Source organism: Mesoplodon bidens (assembly GCF_964165515.1).
Source record: "Mesoplodon bidens genome assembly, chromosome: 15".
In the NCBI taxonomy this organism is placed as follows: domain Eukaryota; kingdom Metazoa; phylum Chordata; class Mammalia; order Artiodactyla; family Ziphiidae; genus Mesoplodon; species Mesoplodon bidens.
Window position 1 is genome coordinate 59,472,293 of NC_138171.1, and position 19,638 is coordinate 59,491,930.

General features: G+C 51.1%; 2 protein-coding genes across 2 annotated transcripts in view; one reads left to right on the top strand and one right to left on the bottom strand.

Annotated features, from left to right (window-relative positions):
* Window positions 1-19,638, bottom strand: part of LOC308628585 (barrier-to-autointegration factor-like) — a 144,109-nt gene that overhangs the window by 6,544 nt on the left and 117,927 nt on the right. The window lies entirely within an intron of this gene.
* The window catches only part of USP7 (ubiquitin specific peptidase 7), a 56,624-nt gene continuing 45,642 nt past the window's right edge, over window positions 8,657-19,638 (top strand). Inside the window, exon 1 of the mRNA XM_081255527.1 lies at window positions 8,657-8,801. Within this exon, the coding sequence (XP_081111653.1) occupies window positions 8,723-8,801 (79 nt within the window). The 5' untranslated portion in view covers window positions 8,657-8,722. The remainder of the gene's footprint in view (window positions 8,802-19,638) is intronic.

Consider the following 19,638-nt stretch of genomic DNA (forward strand, 5'->3'; position numbering starts at 1 on the left):
GCAGTGAGAGGCCCGCGTGCCAAATAAATAAATAAATAAATAAATAAAAGTAAGTTGAGTCATTGAGCAACCCAGTGCCAGTTCTGGAGGCATTTTTGTTTGTCACAGTTGCTATAGGAATCCAGTGGGTAGACCAGGGATGCAGCTAAACATCCTACAGTGCACAGGACAGCCCTAAATGGCAGGGGTGCTGAACCCATCCAAAACCAGGAGCTCCCTGTCCTTGGGAGGCAGCTCTTAGGCTTGACTTCTGAGACAGGCAGAGCTAAATGTGAATCCCATTTTCACCATCTCCTCACCATGCCTCAGTTTCCCCATCTGTAAAATGAGAACAATAATACCTTCTAACAGAATGTAAAGCATGGCATAGTGGTTAGAGGCATATGCTATGGGATGAGAGGATACTCTGGCTCAAATCTTTACCTTGTTATTCTTTTTATTATAGTAAAGTATATAAAATAAAATTTAACATTGATGACATGTCATCCATTCACCATGTTATGCAGTCATCACCACTATTTCCAGAATATTTTCATTACCCCACTCCCCAAAACCCCATATCCATTAAGTAGCCACTCTCTCTACCCCCATAACCAGCCCCTGGCAACCACTCATCTGTTTTCTGTCTCTGGGTTTGACCATTCTGCATATTTCATATAAATGGAATCATACAACATGTGGCCTTTTGTGGCTGGCTTCTTTAACTCAGTGTTAATGTTTTCAAGGTTTATTCGTTTCATAGCAGGTATCAGTGCTTCCTTTTTAGTGGCTGTGTAATATTCCATTGTAGGATATACCACCTTTGGTTAACCTATTCATCTGTCCATGGACATCTGAGTTGTTTCCACCTTTCAGCTATTGTGCTTTGTGCTGTTATGAACATTTGCGTACAAGCTTTTGAGAACCTGTTTTCCATTCTGTTGGGTACATAGCTGGGTCACTCGTCTGCTAAGTCTATGCTTAACCTATATTAAGAAACCCTTCCCTTGTTTTTGTTACCTCTGAGACTTTGTGCACCTGCCCTCTTTGCGCCTTGGTATACTCCCCTGTAAAGAGGGGTGCATGACAGTTTTAGATCACAGGGCAGTTGAGAGGATTAAACAAATGAGTTGCTGTATGCCCTTGGCCCCGTGCCTGCCACAGGGAAGCGCTCAGTAAACACGAGCAATGACTACTGCTCTTACCTGGTTGTGGGGATTCAGATACTCAACATAAAGCATGTTACCTGGCTCTTTGAGGAGTGCTTATTATTTGGTTTACAATTCATGCTAAGAAAATTTTGTCAAGAATGTGCACTATGTGACAAACTTCTAGCCTGATATTAGCCAAACACAGAGTTCATTGCCCTTTAAATTTATGTATTTATTTATTTTTGGCTGCATTGGGTCTTCATTGCTGCACGTGGGCTTTCTCTAGTTGCGGCGAGCAGGGGCTACTCTTCGTTGCGGTGCGCGGGCTTCTCACTGCAGTGGCTTCTCTTTGTTGTGGAGCACGGGCTCTAGGCGCGCAGGTTTCAGTAGTTGTGGCATGCAGGCTCAGTAGTGTGGCACATGGGCTCTAGAGCGCAGGCTCAGTAATTGTGGCGCACAGGCTTAGTTGCTCTGCGGCATGTGGGATCTTCCCAGACCAGAGCTCGAACCCGTGTCCCCTGCATGGCAGGAGGATTCTTAACCACTGTGCCACCAGGGAAGTCCCTGAGATGTTTTTTAAAAAAGTAAACAGGACCCCAGTATCTACAGCACTGGCTAACCATGAGCAGTCATTCTAGAAAAGACCTTGCTTTAAAGGCATTAAGGTTTTGCCAGCTCACAGCCCAGAAGAATGTTGGCCACTCGACCTAATCAGCCACCCCTGTGGTCATTTTTGCCATTTGTTTAACCTCAGGCAGCCCTGTCCCTGTCCCGGGCACATAGTGGGTGCTCAGCCTAGGAATCGTTTTGTTTTTGTTTGTTTGTTTTTTTGCGGTGTGCGGGCCTCTCACTGTTGTGGCTTCTCCCGTTGCGGGGCACAGGCTCCGGACGCGCAGGCTCAGCGGCCATGGCTCACGGGCCTAGCCGCTCTGCGGCATGTGGGATCTTCCTGGTCCGGGGCACAAACCCGTGTCCCCTGCATCGGCAGGCGGACTCTGAACCACTGCGCCACCAGGGAAGCCCCTAGGAATCGTTTTGAGTGAAAGGATGGTGGGTCAGAAATGGGGAAGGCCTGGGGTCTCATCTCATTCTCTCTCTTACAAGAACCATCTCACAATTTCTGGATGGGAAAGTAGTTCCTTAACAGCCACTTTAGGTAGAAACTGCCCTCCCCATTTCTCTGATAAGAATGTTGAGTTCAAAGAGGTTAAAAGTTGATTTCCCAAGTTCGAGTTTGCAGGACCCCTCTATGGAACCTGGATCATCTGGTTTGCATCCTAAAGCCCCTTACCCTCCCAAACTGCTTACAGTGGCATGACCTTGGCCAAATGCCTTATCTCTAAGCCCACAACCTCACTAACCTTGTGGTTGGGGGATTAGGTTGTCTTTCCAGGTATGGATTATAACTTAGTTATACTGGAAAAAAAAAAGTGCCTCTGATCCGCATTTCCATTAAGTTATTTTAGACCCTGACCAAAACATAGCTTCCAGGTAGATAAATATTTTGGGTCTCAAGAAGAAAAATGAACCGGCTGTTTATGCTGAGTCATGGCATGAGCCCTGGGAGCAGCAAAATATGTTTTGCTCAGAGAGTAATGATAGGGTGGCGCCCCTCCCTACTTGGCTCTACCTAATGACAAGGCAGATGGTCCAGCGGTTCTTGTCTCCCCAGTTTTCTGTCTCTTCCTCTGGTCACTGGTTTTGGAACCAGTGTAGGGCTTGTGAAATTTCTAAAAATTAGCAGTGATCAGAAATAGTGCCCTAGGGGCTCCCCTGATGGCGCAGTGGTTGAGAGTCCGCCTGCCAATGCAGGGGACACGGGTTCGAGCCCTGGTGTGGGAAGATCCCACATGCTGCGGAGCAACTAGGCCCGTGCACCACAACTACTGAGCCTGTGCTCTAGGGCCTGCGAGCCACAACTATTGAAGCCCGCGTGCCTAGAGCCCATGCTCCGCAACAAGAGAAGCCACCACAATGAGAAGCCTGCGCAAAGCAACGAAGACCCAATGCAGCCCAAAATAAACAAATAAATAAATAAATTTATATTAAAAAAGAAATAGTGCCCTAAATCCTCTTGCCCTTTGGAGTTCTCTAACAGATCCTTTGAGGCATCTTGGCATTAAACCTCCCAGGAAGTAGGCATTATACAGCTGATACACTTCTGCGGAATTCTTCCCCAAATACCCCTTCTGTGCGCAAATTTTTTAAAAATTAATTAATTAATTAATTAATTTTGGCAGCATTGGGTCTTTGTTGCTGCACACGGGCTTTTTTTAGTTGCGTGAAGCGTGGGCTACTCTTCGTTGCGGTGCGCAGGCTTCTTATTGCAGTGGCTTCTCTTGTTGCAAAGCATGGGCTCTAGGCGCATAGGCTTCAGTAGTTGTGGCTCGCGGGCTCTAGAGCGCAGGCTCTGTAGTTGCGTTGCGCGGGCTTATTTGCTCCGGGGCATGTGGGATCTTCCCGGACCAGGGCTCGAACCCATGTCCCCTGCATTGGCAGGCGGATTCTTAACCACTGCTCCAGCAGGGAAGCCCACAAATGGGTTTTATAATTCCACCAGAGGAAGAAGAAAACAGGCTAGCCTAGCCCTCTGGAATAATTAATTCTGGGCCTTCTTGGTAGGCCTCAAAGTACACTGGTCTTGCCTTTTTTTCTGGCCACCCGGCTTGAGGGATCCTAGTTCCCCCACCAGGGATTGAACCCCGGACCCTCGGCAGTGAAAGTGCAGAGTCACAACCACTGGACCACCAGGGGATTCCCGGTCTTGCTTTTCTCGTAGCCATGGTGGCCTAGGAATAACTTCTCCACCTGTCATCCACTCCTCCATGAAAGATGGGCAAGGCAGGAAAAGAGAAAATAAGTGCTGTTATTGAATCCCTATGAAAATCTATCTGAGAAGCCTTTAAAGCATGCAGGCACTCTTTTCTACCTTTGTATCCCAGACAGCCCCTAGCTCCTAGCAAGCAGTTAGCATCAGCTGAGGTGAAAGCGTTCATTCAACCTTTATTGAGCACCTGCTATGTGCCAGGCCCTGTGCTAGGTGCTGAGGACGGAACTGTGAGAAAGACAGTTTCTCTCATCAAGATGCTTGTAGAAGGGGACACATTAGTTATGGGTGTTCATTTTTTATTGCTGTGCAATAAGTTATCACAAACTTAGAGGTGCAAAACAGCACCCATGTATGATCTCATAGTTTTGTAGATCAGAAGACCAGGCCAGCTCCAATGGGCTCTCCTCTTGGGCTTCACCAGGCCAAAGCCAAGGGGTGGGCTCTCTGACAGCTCCGGGGAAGGGCCACCTCATTCAGACTGGCAGAATTTAGTTTCGAGGCCACCATTTTCAGGCTGGTGGCTGGGGATGCCCCCTTAGCCTGCAGGGGCTACTCTCAGATCCTTCCACGTGGCTCCCTACATCTCAGTAACAGAGAACCTCCTCTCATCTCTCACACCTCTGCCTTCCTCTTCTGCCACCGGAGAAAACTCTGCTATTAAAAGACCAATGTGATTAGGTTGGGCCAAACCAGATGGTCTCTCTACTTAAACTCGACTGATTAGCAAACTTAATTTCATCAGTGTAACAGGATGCAATCCTAGGAGTAGCATCTAGGTTGAAGGTCCCTTGTAGAACTCTGCATACTATGCTATGTAAACAGTTATTTAAAAGTTATTCAGGGCTTCCCTGGTGGCGCAGTTATAGAGAGTCCGCCTGCCGATGCAGGGGACACGGGTTCGTGGCCCGGTCCGGGAAGATCCCACATGCCGCGGAGCGGCTGGGCCCGTGAGCCATGGCCGCTGAGCCTGCGCATCCGGAGCCTGTGCTCCACAACAGGAGAGGCCACAACAGTGAGAGGCCCGCGTACTGCAAAAACAAAAACAAACAAACAAAAAAATGTGGTCCAGTGGTTAGGACTCGGGACTTTCACTGCCGAGGGCCGAGGTTTGATCCCTAGTCTGGGAACTGAGATCCCACAAGCTGCACAGAGAGAGAGAAAGAAAGAGAGAGAGAGAGAGAAAGAAGAAAGAAAGAAAGAAAGAAAGAAAAGAAACGAAAGGGAAAGAAAATGCTGGTAAGTACTGTGAAAAAGTAAACCAGGTTCCAGGATGGAGTGACTGGGTGGATGGATGAGGGGCCTATACTTGAGACAGTCTGGTTTGCTGGTCCCTCTTTGTATCAGCCTCTGACTATGGCCCAAATCTGCTCTATCCCCACCTCCCTAGGTGGCCTCCAGGCTCTCATACCATCTCCACACATCTTTACCTCTAGCCCAGACTCCTGTTGAACTCCTTACCACCTCCGTATGGATAATGTCTAACAGGCATCTCAAATGTAATACAGTCCAAAAAAAGCAAAAATACAAATAAAAACAACAAACCCCCCCAAACTCCCCAAAATGAAGCCAAAAGAAACTTACTCTTCATTTTACTTCCAAACCTGTGCCTCCCCAGACTTCTCCCCCATGTTACTAACTGGCACCATCATTCACCCAGTTGCTCAAGCCAGAAATCTGAGAGCGATGCTTGATTCTTCTCTCTTCCCTCCCACTCAGTTCCAGGCTCTCAGCAATTTGACCTGCCTACATACTAACCCGTTTCCTCCATCTCCACCCCCAACCCCACCCCCAGTCCATCTCCAACTCTCATCTAGACTATGAACAGCTTTCACTCTGGTCTTCCTCACTCATTCTCATCTTTTAAAAAGAATTAGCTGGGGACTTCCCTGGTGGCACAGTGGTTAAGAACCCGCCTGCCATTGCAGGGCACACGGGTTCGAGCCCTGGTCCGGGAAGATCCCACATGCCACGGAGCAACTAAGCCCCTGCACCACAGCTACTGAACCTGCGCTCCAGGGCCTGCACGCCACAACTGCTGAGCCCGCGTGCCAGAAGTACTGAAGCCTGCACCCCTAGAGCCCGTGCTCCACAACAAGAGAAGCCACTGCAATGAGAACCCTGCCCACCGCAGTGAAGAGTAGCCCCCCCACTGGCCACAACTAGAGAAAGCCCGCGCACAACAATGAAGACCCAATGCAGCCAAAAATGAATAAATTAATAATTTATAAAAAAGCAAAACAAAATAAATTAATTGTATTGAGATCTGACACATACCACATAATTTACCCATTTAAAGTGCACAGTTCAATAGTTTTTAGTATATTTGCAGAGTTGTGCAACCATCACCAGAATCAGATTTAGGATATTTTCATCACCCTCAAAAGAAATCCTGTACTTACTAGCAGTCACTCCCAAACCCTAACCGTCCAGTCCTTAATCTATCTCACATCTCTATAGGTTGATTTTCCTGCTCTGGACATTTCATGTAATTGGAATCATACACTATAAGATCTTTTCTGTCTGGCTTCTTTCACTCAGCACGGTGTTTTCAAGCCTCATCCATTCTTCATTGCCAAACAGTATTTTATTGCATTGGGTGTACAACATTTAATTTATCCATAGTGCGAGGTGTTCTTTTACTCTTATTCTTTTTAGTTCCCTGGTTGGTTTTGAACCCAGTGATGAAGATGAGGTTGGCCAGTGTGGAACCCGATAGGCACCTTTATCACTCCCTGCCACCCCTTCCCCTGCCAGAGCAGTCCTTTCTGCCCTCCCCCAAGTCTCTAGAGAGCTGGAGAGAAGGATTCCTTTGCATCTGAGAACTGTTAATTAGCATTTGTGAGAATCTGTGTGAATAACAACACCTCTTCAGAATCTGGGGGTGACCCAGGGGCTGGGATTGATTCCTGGTGAAGTAGCTCCTTCTCTCTTGTCTGCTCACTGCTTTGGTCCAGCAAGAAATTCACTGGTGGGAAACATTTAAGTGTATGAAATGCTGGGGGGGGGGCGGAAGGGAGCGGAATCATAGTCACATTTGAATCATACATTCATTCGACAAATATGTATTGAGTACTTGCTATGTCCCAGGCATTTGGGATACCACAGTGCACAAAACATTCTTTTCTGAGTGGTGAGACGGACAGTGAATAAAGTGGAGAAAACTGGAGAAAAATGCAGGGACAGGAGATAGGGGGATAGAAAGTGGGACAGGAATCACAATTTCTTGGTCATTTGGGGGCAAAATTATATTCTCCCTTGAGACGGTCACTTAGAGATGCACCTATGTAGAGATGTGTATCCTTTTCTTCCATTCTCTTTATCCACATTGCCTTGGTTCTCATCAAAAAGTTGAGACCCCAATCACCGGTCTCTCAAGAATCGGGAATGAGGGAGGCCCTGGGTGAAGGATCTTAGCCAGACTGGGCTGATATGAAGGGGATAAATTAATGCCAAAGGAAGAGCTATTTGGGTTGGTTTTGAGGGACCAAAACCTGGTTTCTGGTTTGGGCTATAGTGAGAAAAGAAGTTCTCGTACGCGAGGTACTGGGTGAATAAATTACTGATCTATTAAAGGGGGTAAATAACAGTGCCAGCAAGTGCTGATCCGCGCTGGCCGCTCGCTCCGATCCGGGCCCTCTTCTCCGGATTCCACGGGCGATATCAGCTACCGGCCCGAGGTCACCCGTCTGCGGGCAGGGTTTCTGCCCCTACCACAGACGGCCGCAGGGGCTTTCTGGGTGACCAAATGCCCGGGATGGGGCATTTGCCGGGCCACTCGCCCCCTAGGGCTGGGGCACCCAGTCGCTCACATCGGAGCGCCCCCGGGCCCGGCCGCGAGGCTCCGTGCGGGCACCGAGGACGGGCACCCGGCGAGAGGCCGAGGCGGGCCAGGCGAGGGGCACGAGGGGCGCGGCGCTGCGGGCGGGCGGGCGGACCCAGGAGGCGGAGGCGGAGGCGGCGTCGGCGGCGGTGGCGGTGGTGGCGGCGGTGGCGGGCGGGGCGCTCCCTGCTCCGCCTCCCGGCTCCGCCCTACCGCTCCCGCCCCGCCCTCCGGCTCGGCGCCTGCCCGCCCGCTCCCTGCGCCGCCCGCCCGCTCTCCTCGCTTGCTCGCTCGCTCTCGGGCCCCCCATGCGGATGTGACATTTCACGCCGCCGCCATTTTGAGAGCGAGCCGAGCCGAGCCGCCGGGCGCCGCGTCCGCTGTCGGAGCCCCGACGACGACGCTGAGGAGGCGGAGGCCGCAGCGCCTGGAGCGCGGCCGGCCCGTCGCCCGCCCGCGCCGCCGCCGCTCCCGTCGGCCCCAGGCCCTGCAGGCCCGCCGCGGCCGGTCAGGCCTCCCGCCCGCCGCGCCCGGCCCGAGGCGGGGCTGACTCCGCGGCCCCCGCCCGGCCGCCCTCCGCCCCCGGCCGGCCCGCGGCCCCGCAGCCCCGGCCCCGGCGGCGGGAGGCGGGCCCCGCGGCGGCGGCGGCGGCGGCGGCGGCCGCAGCGAGCGACGAGGCCGTCCGGCCCGGCCCGCCGGCCGCCCGCCCGCCTCGGCGCCGAGATTGGGCGAATCGCGAGCAAGTACGTGCGCGTCTCCCTGCCGCCGCCGCCCGCCGCGGGCCGCCCCGGGGCCGCCGCCGCCGACGACGCGCGGGAGGAGGAGGAGGAGGCCGCCCCGCCGCCGCCGCCGCCGCCGCCGCCCCGGCTCGCCGCCGCCGCCCGCCCGCCGGGCCCGCAGCCCCGGCCCCCGGCCGCAGGCGAGGCCCAGGCCGCGGCCGACATGAACCACCAGCAGCAGCAGCAGCAGCAGAAAGCGGGCGAGCAGCAGCTGAGCGAGCCCGAGGACATGGAGATGGAAGGTGAGGCCCGGGGGCTGGCCGCGGCGGGGCCGGGGGGCGCCTTCCATTGTGGCCGGGGGGAGCCGCGGGAGCCACGCGAGGGGCTCGCCATCTTTAACCAGGCCCCGGGCGGCTGCGGGCCTCGGCCTGGCCGGCCCGACTCGGCCGGCCCGGGCCGGGCGAGGCTGCACAGTCATGCCGGGCCCGCGGGCTGGGGGCGGCCGGTGGCCCCCCGCCCGGCGCATTGTCCGGCCCGCGGGACCCGGGCGGCCTCGCCGGCACAAAGCGCCCGGAGCCCGGAGTTGTAAATTAGAGCGCTCCGGCCGCGGAGGGATGAGGGCGTTTGCGGACTGCTGGCGGCCGCTGCGCGCCCGGGTTGGGGAGCCGGGCTCCGGGGACCGTCTCCCCGTTGAGGCGTCTCGGGGGCCTGGCTCTGGCCGGTAACGTCGGGGAACCGGAGACCTCCTTGGGCTCGGGGCTTGCCCGCACCTGCTCCCGCGCGCTCCCCGGCAGAGCCCACCGGGGCTTCGAACGGACCCCCAGATCGCTCCATAACAGCACTTGCTGGCGTCGGGCCTCATTTGGAAACACCTGCAAGGGGCGCAGATGTTCTCAGCCTTTGGACGGGCCCAGAGTTCGGAGTCAGGCTCTCTTCGTTTCTGAGTTAGCTGTATTTCGGGGAGTTTGGCTGTGTGCGGTGCAGTCAGCCTCCGGCCAGGTGTGTGTTTGAAACTACGTGAAAGCCGCCGCCCTCCCCCCCCCCGCCCGACTACCTATGTCTAAATCCACCCTGACTCCAGAGGTAAGTTTAATTTTCTGCCCATGTGCCAGGAGTTTTCCAGGGTATCCTGCTTTGAGATACAAGGCCATGGTAATAGAGGTTTGATGCAGAGGCACTGGACGCGGAAGGGTCTTGGGCTTGCATACCTCAAGAGGACTTGGTGGTTGGAAGGCATCTTTTATTTCTCGTGGCCCCAAGTACTTAAAAGGGCAAAGTCTAAGGAGTCTTAAAAGAGAGTCCTTACCTATTTCGAGGGGGACGGACAGGCAGGAGTCAAAAGAGTGCCCCTGAATGAACGGGGCATTGAATGTTCTGTTCTTGTTTTGCTTTTAGCCAGAGATCTTGGGGTGTGGAAATGAATGGGGGTGCTAAGGAAGCTCAGGTGAAGCAGCATTTGTCCTGTGGGGTGGCTGCACGTGTGGGGTGCTGCACCCTGGTTGGTGGGAAGTCTTACCATGACTGGTACTCCCGTGAGTAACGTACTGCCAACAATTGGATGTGCTCTGAAAAAAATGGCCTGCCAGGTGGCAAAAGGCGAAGTGGTGGAGATGCCTGTGGAAGGCACTTCCCGCTGGTACTTCAGTGGCCAGTAATGGGGTCAGGAGAACCCAGTCCATGCCAAGGACCAGGCTGTCCGTCTCACTTGGCTCCAGAAAGGCAGTAACTTCGTAGTGTTTTTGTCACGTGTCATTAAACAATTAGCTGAAGGAATACATTGCTGAGAGAATTATGTATATTCCTTTTAATGCCTCGTGAAAAGGGACTGCTGTTCAGTTTCCTTTTCAAGTTATCCCCCAGTCGAGACAAAAATCCCCTAATGCTAGCATATCCGTGTCCCACTGACGTTGTCTTAGCACTTTTAAAGCGGTTTGAACACAGGTGAGAGCTGATCAGCATGGACCCCAGTGCATAGTGTATTTCTGGTACAGAACCGGGTGTCAGGGGAAATAGTCACGTCCACAGGTTTCAAGGGCTTTTCTATAAGACTAGAGAGTGTTGAGTGGAGGAAGAGTTTTCAGAAGTCATGCGTGCTTTCAAGACTACTTTTTTTTTCTCAAGTTTTGTTCTCATATCCAAGTTTTCGTTGGAAAAGTCGCCCGTAAAATCATTAATCTGCAAATTTACTGGCGTCTCAAACTGGATGGCAAAGGTTGTAGTTTATTATTGCTGATTCCGTAAACTTCAGTCTTCTTTTGAGTGGGCCTCAGATTCATTATCCAGAGGGTACCTTGTCTTTGTAGGGCTTATGGTCGTCAGCACCCTGTGAGCAGCCACAGGTGTGCAGTTTAAAGAGGTGCCCATGTCTTAGGCAGTCTCTTTCAGCCTTTCTTAGCCTTCCCACTCCGAAAATGTGGCGTTAGGTTTATACATTGTAGTTTAGGACCAGAAAGTTTGAAAATCCTTCCTATTAAAAAGTGAGAAGGGTGGGATTTAGTGACCCTCAGCTCTGCTTGGCTTCGTCTGCCAGGCTCTGTGAGTGACTCGCACCTGCTTGGTGTTCGCCTTGATTCCTGTGGACTCAGCAGCTGGAAGCTGTCAGGGCTCCCTCTGATCAGCTTGAGGAAGGGAAGCTTTGTGGATGCGGAGCATTTGCCCGTCCCTCCTGGGCAGGGCAGTTTTGAAGGAGCCAGGGAGACTGGTTTGGTTGGCGGTTTTTTTCCTACCGACGGGTCTGGTGTTAGTTTGCTCTCCTGCTCTGCTTTATAGGGGTCACATTTGCTTTTGACTGATCCCTGCACAGCCCTTGCACATCTGCTGGAGAATAACAGTGCTCAGGATGAGTTATTTTAAAAATGTCTTGTTTTGAGCCGTTAGGAAAGTTATGAAGGGTGAAGGGCAGAGAGGGAAAAGATGGGGGGGGGCGTGGGGTATGGTGGCAGTTCAGTGGGGTTGAGACCACATGCTTCCTTCCTGTGAGGCCCATGCAGGTTTTCAGGTTGGGAGGCAAAAAGCACCATGGAGGTGGTGGCCTTTGTCAGCCTGGCCAGGAATGAATGTGCTCCACAGTTTATTCACTCTCTAACTCAGAGGCTGTGCAGGCCGAGGGGCTGCAGGAGGGACCTGCAGTGGCCTCTGCCCTCTTGGGTACTTGAGAGGTGATAATCTGGTCTGTTACGCCCCCTCCGAATCAACAGGAAGTTTTCCCAAGGCCTGGCTTCTGCATAGGCGGGCTGGCACAAATGTCAATACCTTCATGTTTGCTCCCTGGTGTGGTTCTGCCGCCCGTGTGAGCAGTCTCTGTTTCAGAGTGTAATCTTTGAGACTAATGGGCACAGACAGTTTTGGTTGACTTTTGTACAACACTCAGACCACTGCTATCAGGACACCAAGCTGGGAGCAAATCAATGAGTCGGCTGCAGTTTCTGAAAAGAATTGATCACTGACTTCTGTGGTTTTTGTCTGGGGGGCAGCAGTGGTGGATTTCTTTTTCTTTCCAACTTGTGTGGGTAGATGGAGTTTCAAGTTACTTTTCTGCTAAAGCAGGTTTGGGAGTGGAAAGTGAGTTCTCTTGTACACGTGTGCCCAAATAAACTACACTCGGGCATTTTATTATATCTAAAACATGTTTGCTTTTCAAATAGCGCCGTAACAAGACAAAAATCAAATAATATGAGAATATTGATTTTCCTCTCACATTAGCTTTGGTTGATAAAAGAACTCTACAAAGTGAGCATCAACTTGGAGAACCCAGAAAAGATAGAGACACATAGAAGAAATTAGGCCAAACCTAGAAACATCTGACTGATGTGAGCCTGTCAGGTTTTGATGGGACTGGAAGTTACTTTCCAAAGGCATCCGCCCTCCTGATTCTTCCAGGCTGCTGATTTTGACTATCTGTAAATAAAAGATTGTTAACAGCACATATTGGAAAAAAGTGTATACCTTCATCTTGTTTTTTGGGGGGTGGGGGGGGAATCAGTTTTGTGGAAAGGAGGAAAGAAGCCACTGAGTTAACTCACAGTGGGGCAGTGTGGTGAGAGGGTACAGGCTTAGCGCCAGGCCTGGGTCTGAACGTGGACTTCGCCATTTAATGGTTGTGTGACCTCATGCACGTTGCTTAAGCTCTCAGTGCCTCAGTTTCTGCATCCTTGAAAGGAGGTCTGTCGTATCCTGCATGTGCTGGGCATAGAGATAGGAGCATCAGTGTTCACTCATGGTGTTGTGATGGTAAAAGGGTTGCACCTGAGGCAGGGATGGGCACAGGTTTTTTTTTTTTTTTTTTTTTTTTTTTTTTTTTCGCGGTACGCGGGCCTCTCCTGTTGCGGAGCTCAGGCTCAGCGGCCATGGCTCACGGGCCTAGCCGCTCCGCGGCATGTGGGATCTTCCCGGACCGGGGCACGAACCCGTGTCCCCTGCATTGGCAGGCGGACTCTCAACCACTGCGCCACCAGGGAAGTCCCTGGGCACAGGTTAATCAAGCATGGCGCACACAGGTGGGGCAAGTTGACTTTCGTGGTTCTACGGTAGTTATATCCTGATGTGGATTAGGAAGAAAACTGACCAGCCTCAATCTAAGCAGCATTGTTTATGAAATCCTAGGCTTGATGTGCCTAAATAGATGTATAAGGTTAATGGTATAATATTTAAAGAAAAATGTAGTGGATGATAGAGGAGTTGATAGTGGATTTGGTGCGTTGTCACACTGCTGCCAAAGCCTGGTTAGCTCAGTGGCCTTCGTGATGAGAGTATTCTTGCTCTTGCACTAGTGTTAGAGCATCTAGTAATGAATTTCATGAGGTTGCCAGTCAGGTTGTAGCAGGGAAGCCAGGTTACACGAACCTCCAGACTTTGGGAGTCGGCCCTGAATTCTTGTCTCTAAATCCCACATCCTGTTACCAAGAGCCCTTTTGGTTTTCCATCCACCACCCTAAACCAGGCGGCCCCTGTTACCTCATGCTGGAACTTTGCAATAGCCTTCTTACTGGTCTCTGCTTCCACTCTTCCTGGACCCCACACAGCTGTCTTTTCACTGCCCTGCTTATTAGAAGGACTCAGGTGTGCTGCCTTCCTCATGCAGGTAGACGGGTAGTTGCACAGCCCGGCCTCTGCCATCGGGATCCTCAGTCAGCCTGCTTTGTGCTTCAGGCTCTGAGTGCACACACACTTGCACTGCATGGGGGGCAGCTCTGGCTTTTGGGCCCTGTACTTGCACAGGTAGTGTCTGCTTCTCCTTGAATGCAGACAGGACAAGAGACCCCAGGAAAGTGATTCAGATGCCACCTTTTCCCTCAACTTTTCTGGTGGTCTCAGCCACTTGCCTTGCATAAGAGCCGTGTCGTGCCCCGTGAGCTGCTTGTGGGGCTGCCCTTGTGTACTCATCCTCCTCACCGCTGGACTGTTTGTGCTGAAGAGACCCATCTTATGTTCCTTTTTTGTTAAATGTGTTTGTGGGAGACAGTCATTCAGGAAACAGCAATTTTAAGGCAAAACAGTAGTGCAGGAGATGGCTGGCTGGCAGGGTGGTGTGTGAAAGAGAATGCCAAAGCCATAAACCAATATTGCTTTGATAGCTGCTAATTCCGTTTTATTGCCTTTAACGTAAGTTGCTTCAAGTGGCATTTTTGATCCTTTTGCAAGGAAAAGCTCATTTTCCAGACAAGGGTATTGATGGACCTTACTGAAGTTTTCTGTTGAGTATTTTAAAATTTGTTATTGTTTCTGGTTTTTTGCATGGGTAGTATGTAGCCTGGGTACTTCTGCTTGATTTCCAAGGCAAAGGAATTTTACTCTGGGGACCGAGTTGTAACGGTATTTCTTGACATGTACTGTGACGGACGGTTAAATGTTAAAATGTCACCTGCTTCAGAAACTTCTGTTCTGAACTAATTTGGACTTAGGCAAGTTGGAGGAAGCAGGATTTTTAAGTGTCTTGCGTTGGCAAGAAAGTCAAGTTATGCCATTTTGGTAGTAACTTAACACATGGCTCAGCCAATGAGAAGTCAGATGTGTTGAAATTCTCTTGAAGAGAAGCAGGCCTACTTCTGAGCGTTGGTGACTTAAACTTGGAAGTTGGACATGGAGGTAATTAGAAAGTTTGTTGTGTAGGGAAATACACCGACCTGGACTAGAGGGAATGCTTCCAGAACTTAATGATGACACTAGTGTGAGCTAGCAAGAGCCAGGGAATAGGGAGGGGGAGGGGCCTCCGGGGGTGTACGCCTTGGGGAGTAGTGTCACTGTCTTCGGTGTTGGACAGAGCAGAGCGCTCCAGGGGGTGACGAGACTGGAGGGCTCATTGACTGTGCGGCTGGGCCCTCACTGGGCTGAGCACGTGCTGCGTTGTCACCAGCTCGGCTGGGACCACTGTTGTGCGGGCACAGCTGTTTTTTTTTTTTTTTTTTTTTTTTTTTGCGGTACGCGGGCCTCTCACTGCTGTGGCCTCTCCCGTTGCGGAGCACAGGCTCCGGACGCTCAGGGTCAGCGGCCATGGCTCACGGGCCCAGCCGCTCCGCGGCATGTGGGATCTTCCCGGACCGGGGCACGAACCCATGTCCCCTGCATCGGCAGGCGGACTCTCAACCACTGCGCCACCAGGGAAGCCCGGGCACAGCTGTTAATATTCTCAGAGATGCCCAGGTGTCCCTCCAAGGAGCCCAAGTCATCTGATCGACCTGGGGTTTATCTTAACAAATGTGAGTGCTGTATCAGAGTCTCAAGGTGGTGGTCCTCCCTTCTTTTTGGGTCATTTGAGAATCTGCAAGATAAAGAGAAGGAGGTTCCCTTCTGTGACCACAACAGTTCCACGTGATTTTCCTGCCTGGCATAGAATGTTCGAAACCCAGGCCCTCCCTGGGTTCTGATTCCATGCTAGTGACTAATTGGTTTCCCTGACATCCTGATACTGGGAGGGCAGTGTCCTGTACGAGGTACCAGCCCCCAGAATATTGACCAGAGGAAGGTCTAGCTCTTGCAATATGTTGTTGAGCTGGCCTCTGCTTTGGAAAGGGACTGTGTGAGATTGTTGGGGTGACCTGTAATGCAGAGTGTGATCACACCCAGGGTGTGGCCACCGGTGTCTGGGTAGTGATCTGACTTCTTGGCTCCCTCCTGCCCCCACCCCTTCATGGTGCTTCAGAAAGAGTTGAGGGGGCTTTTCTCTAGGGTATAGGCTGAGAAAACTAACCTTACTCACCTGGAGTTGCAAGTGCATTTCGTCAATATGACTTTGGGGAATAAATTACATTTCAAGGCCCTTAATTGACCCTGTGCAATTGCTGTTTTCAAGTAAGGACATGTAATGCTCCTTAGCCTGTTTGCATGGTTAGAGTCCAGCTCCTCCTCGTAAATAATGTAGGGCAGGTAATTTTTTTTTTTTATTGAAGTATAGTTGATGGGTAGGTAATCTTTTTTTTTTTTTTTTTAATTCTTTATTCAGCGTGTTACAATACTGCTTCTGTTTTTTTATGTTTTGTTTTTTTGGCCACGAGGCATGTGGGATCTTAACTCCCCAACCAGGGATCGAACCCGCACCCCCTGCATTGGAAGGCAAAGTCTTAACCACTGGACCGCCAGGGAAGTCCCTGGGTAGGTAATCTTGAAGTGCTTGATTCTTAGAGTTGGTAGTTTATGTCAGCTAGGAGGAGAAATTATTCAGTCAAACAAAGTGTGTGTGAATTGGTTAAAAACATTCCTCAATCCCTATTGCTGTTTTATAACCGTCACAGATGGGCACGGAAGAATACTCCCCCAAGAGTCTCAGCCTTTTCCTCTTCTGTCTTTAGCTTGTAAGGACAAGAGGGAGAACAGATAGGGGCTGGAATGCCTGACCTGCAGAAAGTCCACAGAAGTAGCTGGTGGAGTGAAGTTGCTGAGCTCTAACCCTAACCCAGCTCCCAGTGGTGGCCAAGGGGCGGCTTCTGATCGGTGTGATATCCTGCCTGTGCTAGCCAGGGGACTCCTCTCTTCTCTAAAGCACTCTAGGTCTCCTGCTGCTACCCATGAGGACAAACTGAGTCTGTTTTCCTACTGAGACCTGGATTGCTTGAGAATGCCAACTCTTTCTTACGGGGGCAGAAGAGAAGACCTGTGGGGTAGGAGGATGATAAGGGTTTACCCTGCAGTGTGCAGTAAGGTAGCCACCAGCCACATGGTGGCAATCACATTCCTTAACTGACTAGCCACGTTTCAAGTATTCAGTCGCCACCCGTGGCCAGTGGCCACCACATTGGACAAGCAGGTACAGCACACGTCCGACAGGGCAGACAGTGTTAGTGGCCAGAGTTCACCGAAACAGTCTGGTTGGATCCTTACCTAGAGGGTGTTTCTGGTAGCATTAGTGTCACATTGGATGTTGGAAAGATACAGTGTGTCCTGGAAAAGCTAAATTAAAATGAGTGAATAAATAGTTCCTGGGCAAACGCTACAGAGCAGGCTTTCTTCGGTTATTTGTGGTGAAGAACCAGTTTTTTTTTTTTTTAATTTCCAGTCTGTTGTGGACAATTTCTTTCTGTATTTTGTAGACATGCAGTGTAAACAAATTGTTTAAGAAATGAAATAAAATACACATACACAATGCAAGCCCCAGGTTGTTATTAAAGTCACATTTCAACAGTTATTGCTTAGAACAAACACGCAGGGAGGATTTGCAGAAACTGTACGTGTTCATTGCAAGCGTGTATAGGCCATTAATATGAGGGAACGTGCTATTGCACTTGTAACTTTGTCATTCCACCATGGTAACTGAACAGTTTTGTTTGAAATAGCAATTCCCCGTACTAAACTTTATTTGCACACTAGTTTTTAAATAATCTCACTTCCTGCTTGGATGGATGGCATCCCTGCTCCTCATAGAGAATGTTGATCCAAGTCATTTCAATGTTCGTTTTACTAATATGCAAGTGAGTCCAGTGCTGTGGAGGTGTACGCCTGAGATTGGGAGCCATCTTCCAGCAGTTTTCCAAAATGTATCCATAAACAGCTCCAACTCTGTCCTATAAACTAACATCTAAATTATGTTTTATTGAAAGAAATGGGTTCTGGGTCCTATTGACTTAGGTTGCAGTTAACCAGCTAACCCTAAACTCTTACAAACTGTAATGGGGTCCTGTGGGACACGTGACACCACACTCCAGTTTGACAGCGCACCCACTGGCCCAGGCTAGGATGTTGCAGGAAGTCAGGTTGCTGCAAAGTCTCCCCGCTTGCTCTGTTTCGGTGAGGTCCGCGGAGGGCACCTGCTCGCAGGCTGTGTGCAGGCATCTTGGGCTTTGCCACCCCCACCCCCTGCTTTCTCGTCTGGATGTCCCCGAGCACCAGGCCTCATGGCTTGCTTCTGACTCCACTGTACCCTTGTAGCAGCAGAGCTGTACTTGCTGTGCATTCGCAGAGCCTGGTGCAGGGCTTCTGCTCACGAGATAGACATTCATGCAAACCCTCCCGACTGGCAGGTACAGGGCTGGCTGCCCCCAGCGCTTGAGTGAAGGCTCTTGGTAAACATGTGTCAGGGAGGGCTGTGATGGGGGGGTGGGTGCTGACCTACGGTGGGGAAGGGGTGGGTCATCGGAGGCTTCACAGAGGAGGGGACACAGCTAAGTTTGAAAAGAGGGAGGGGTGGTGTGCTCAGAGGCAGGAGGTGTAGAACAGCACCATGGGCTTGGGATCTAGAGGGAGAGGATCTGTGGTCCCCAGAGTAATGGTCCACAGAGATGTCTGTCCTGATCCCCTGGAAGCCGTGACTATGTTACTTACCTGGCAGGGGACTTGGCAGGTGTGATTAAATTCAGGATCCCTAGATGGGGAGATTATGCAGTGTTACTCAGGTGGACCCAGTGTAATCTCAGGGTCCTTTACCCGTGAAAGAGGGAGGTTGGAGTGGCGTGACGTGAGAAGGCCATTGCTGGCATTGAAGATGAAGCTGGAAAAGGCCAGGAAGCAGATTCTCCCCCTTGAACCTCCAAAAGGAGCCAGCCCTGCTGACACATTGATTTTAGCCCAGTGAGGCCCATTTTGGACTTGTGACCTCCAAAACTATAAAAGAATAAGTGTGTGGTGTTTAAGCCAGTAAGTTTGTGGTAATTTGTTCAGCAGCCAACAAAACTAATAAGGATCCAAGAAGGTGGGTAAGAAGCAGTAGGTGGGTGACCAGTAAACTAGCCTTGAACCTTAGAGAGCTGCGTAGAGGCTGGGAGAGCTTGGCAGCTACCCCTCCCTGGGCCAGGCCCCTGGACGTGAGGGCTGTGTCTGTATCAACTCATTGGCTCCTTACCACAACTCTGAAGTAGATGCAGCATCATCCCCATTTTATAGCCGAGTGAAACAAGGCGCTGAGCAAGTTAAATAACCTACCCAGGGTTGGTGGCCACGGTAGGATTTGAACCCAAGCCATGTGGCTTCACAGAAATTTGCGTCTCATCATAGTCAGTGGACACTGTTTGTCCTGAAGACGTTGTTACTGCTTTTTAATTTAAACCGCTGCCTTCTCCCGCGTTTCTTATCTCACCACCCCAAGTGGCAGAGCTGCAGTTGGGCTCCTCAGTCTGAAGATTTTTGTGTGGCTCACCACATGCTTTGAATATAGAAAGTAGCTCACTGCCGAAATCAGCTGGGGCCACCTTACACTTCAGCAAGTGGAATATGGTGGCAGAAGCAAAATAGATGTGTTTTTAAAGGTAGATGCCTCCCTTCTTTGAGAATCAGGTATTCAGTAATGCGATCCTAAGCTGAAATGAATCATCCCTAAAGCAAACCATTCAGGGCTCTGGGCATATGGAGAGATTTAAACTTGAGAAGGCTCGAGCCTCGTCTGCCAGGGCTCAGGGCGAAAGCGTACTGCATTTCAGAGGCCCAAGTTCTGTGGAGCTACAGGGTCAGACCTCAAGGCACCTTGTCCACTCAGGTCCTCCTGTCACCTCACCCCCATGACCCTGCATCTGCACATGAGCAAACTGAGTCCTCCAAGCCACACAGATGGCACCAACCTGACTGTACCCCCTGCTATGTCTTGAAGTCCTGACCAGCTGCATTCCTCTCCTCCCTGTCGCCTAAATCGTCTGTTTCTTTCTTAAGACAGCAGCTTTCACAAGGTGGAAGGAAACAGGGTCGGAGGTGCCAGAGCCGGGGATTGCTCAGCTGGGCAGG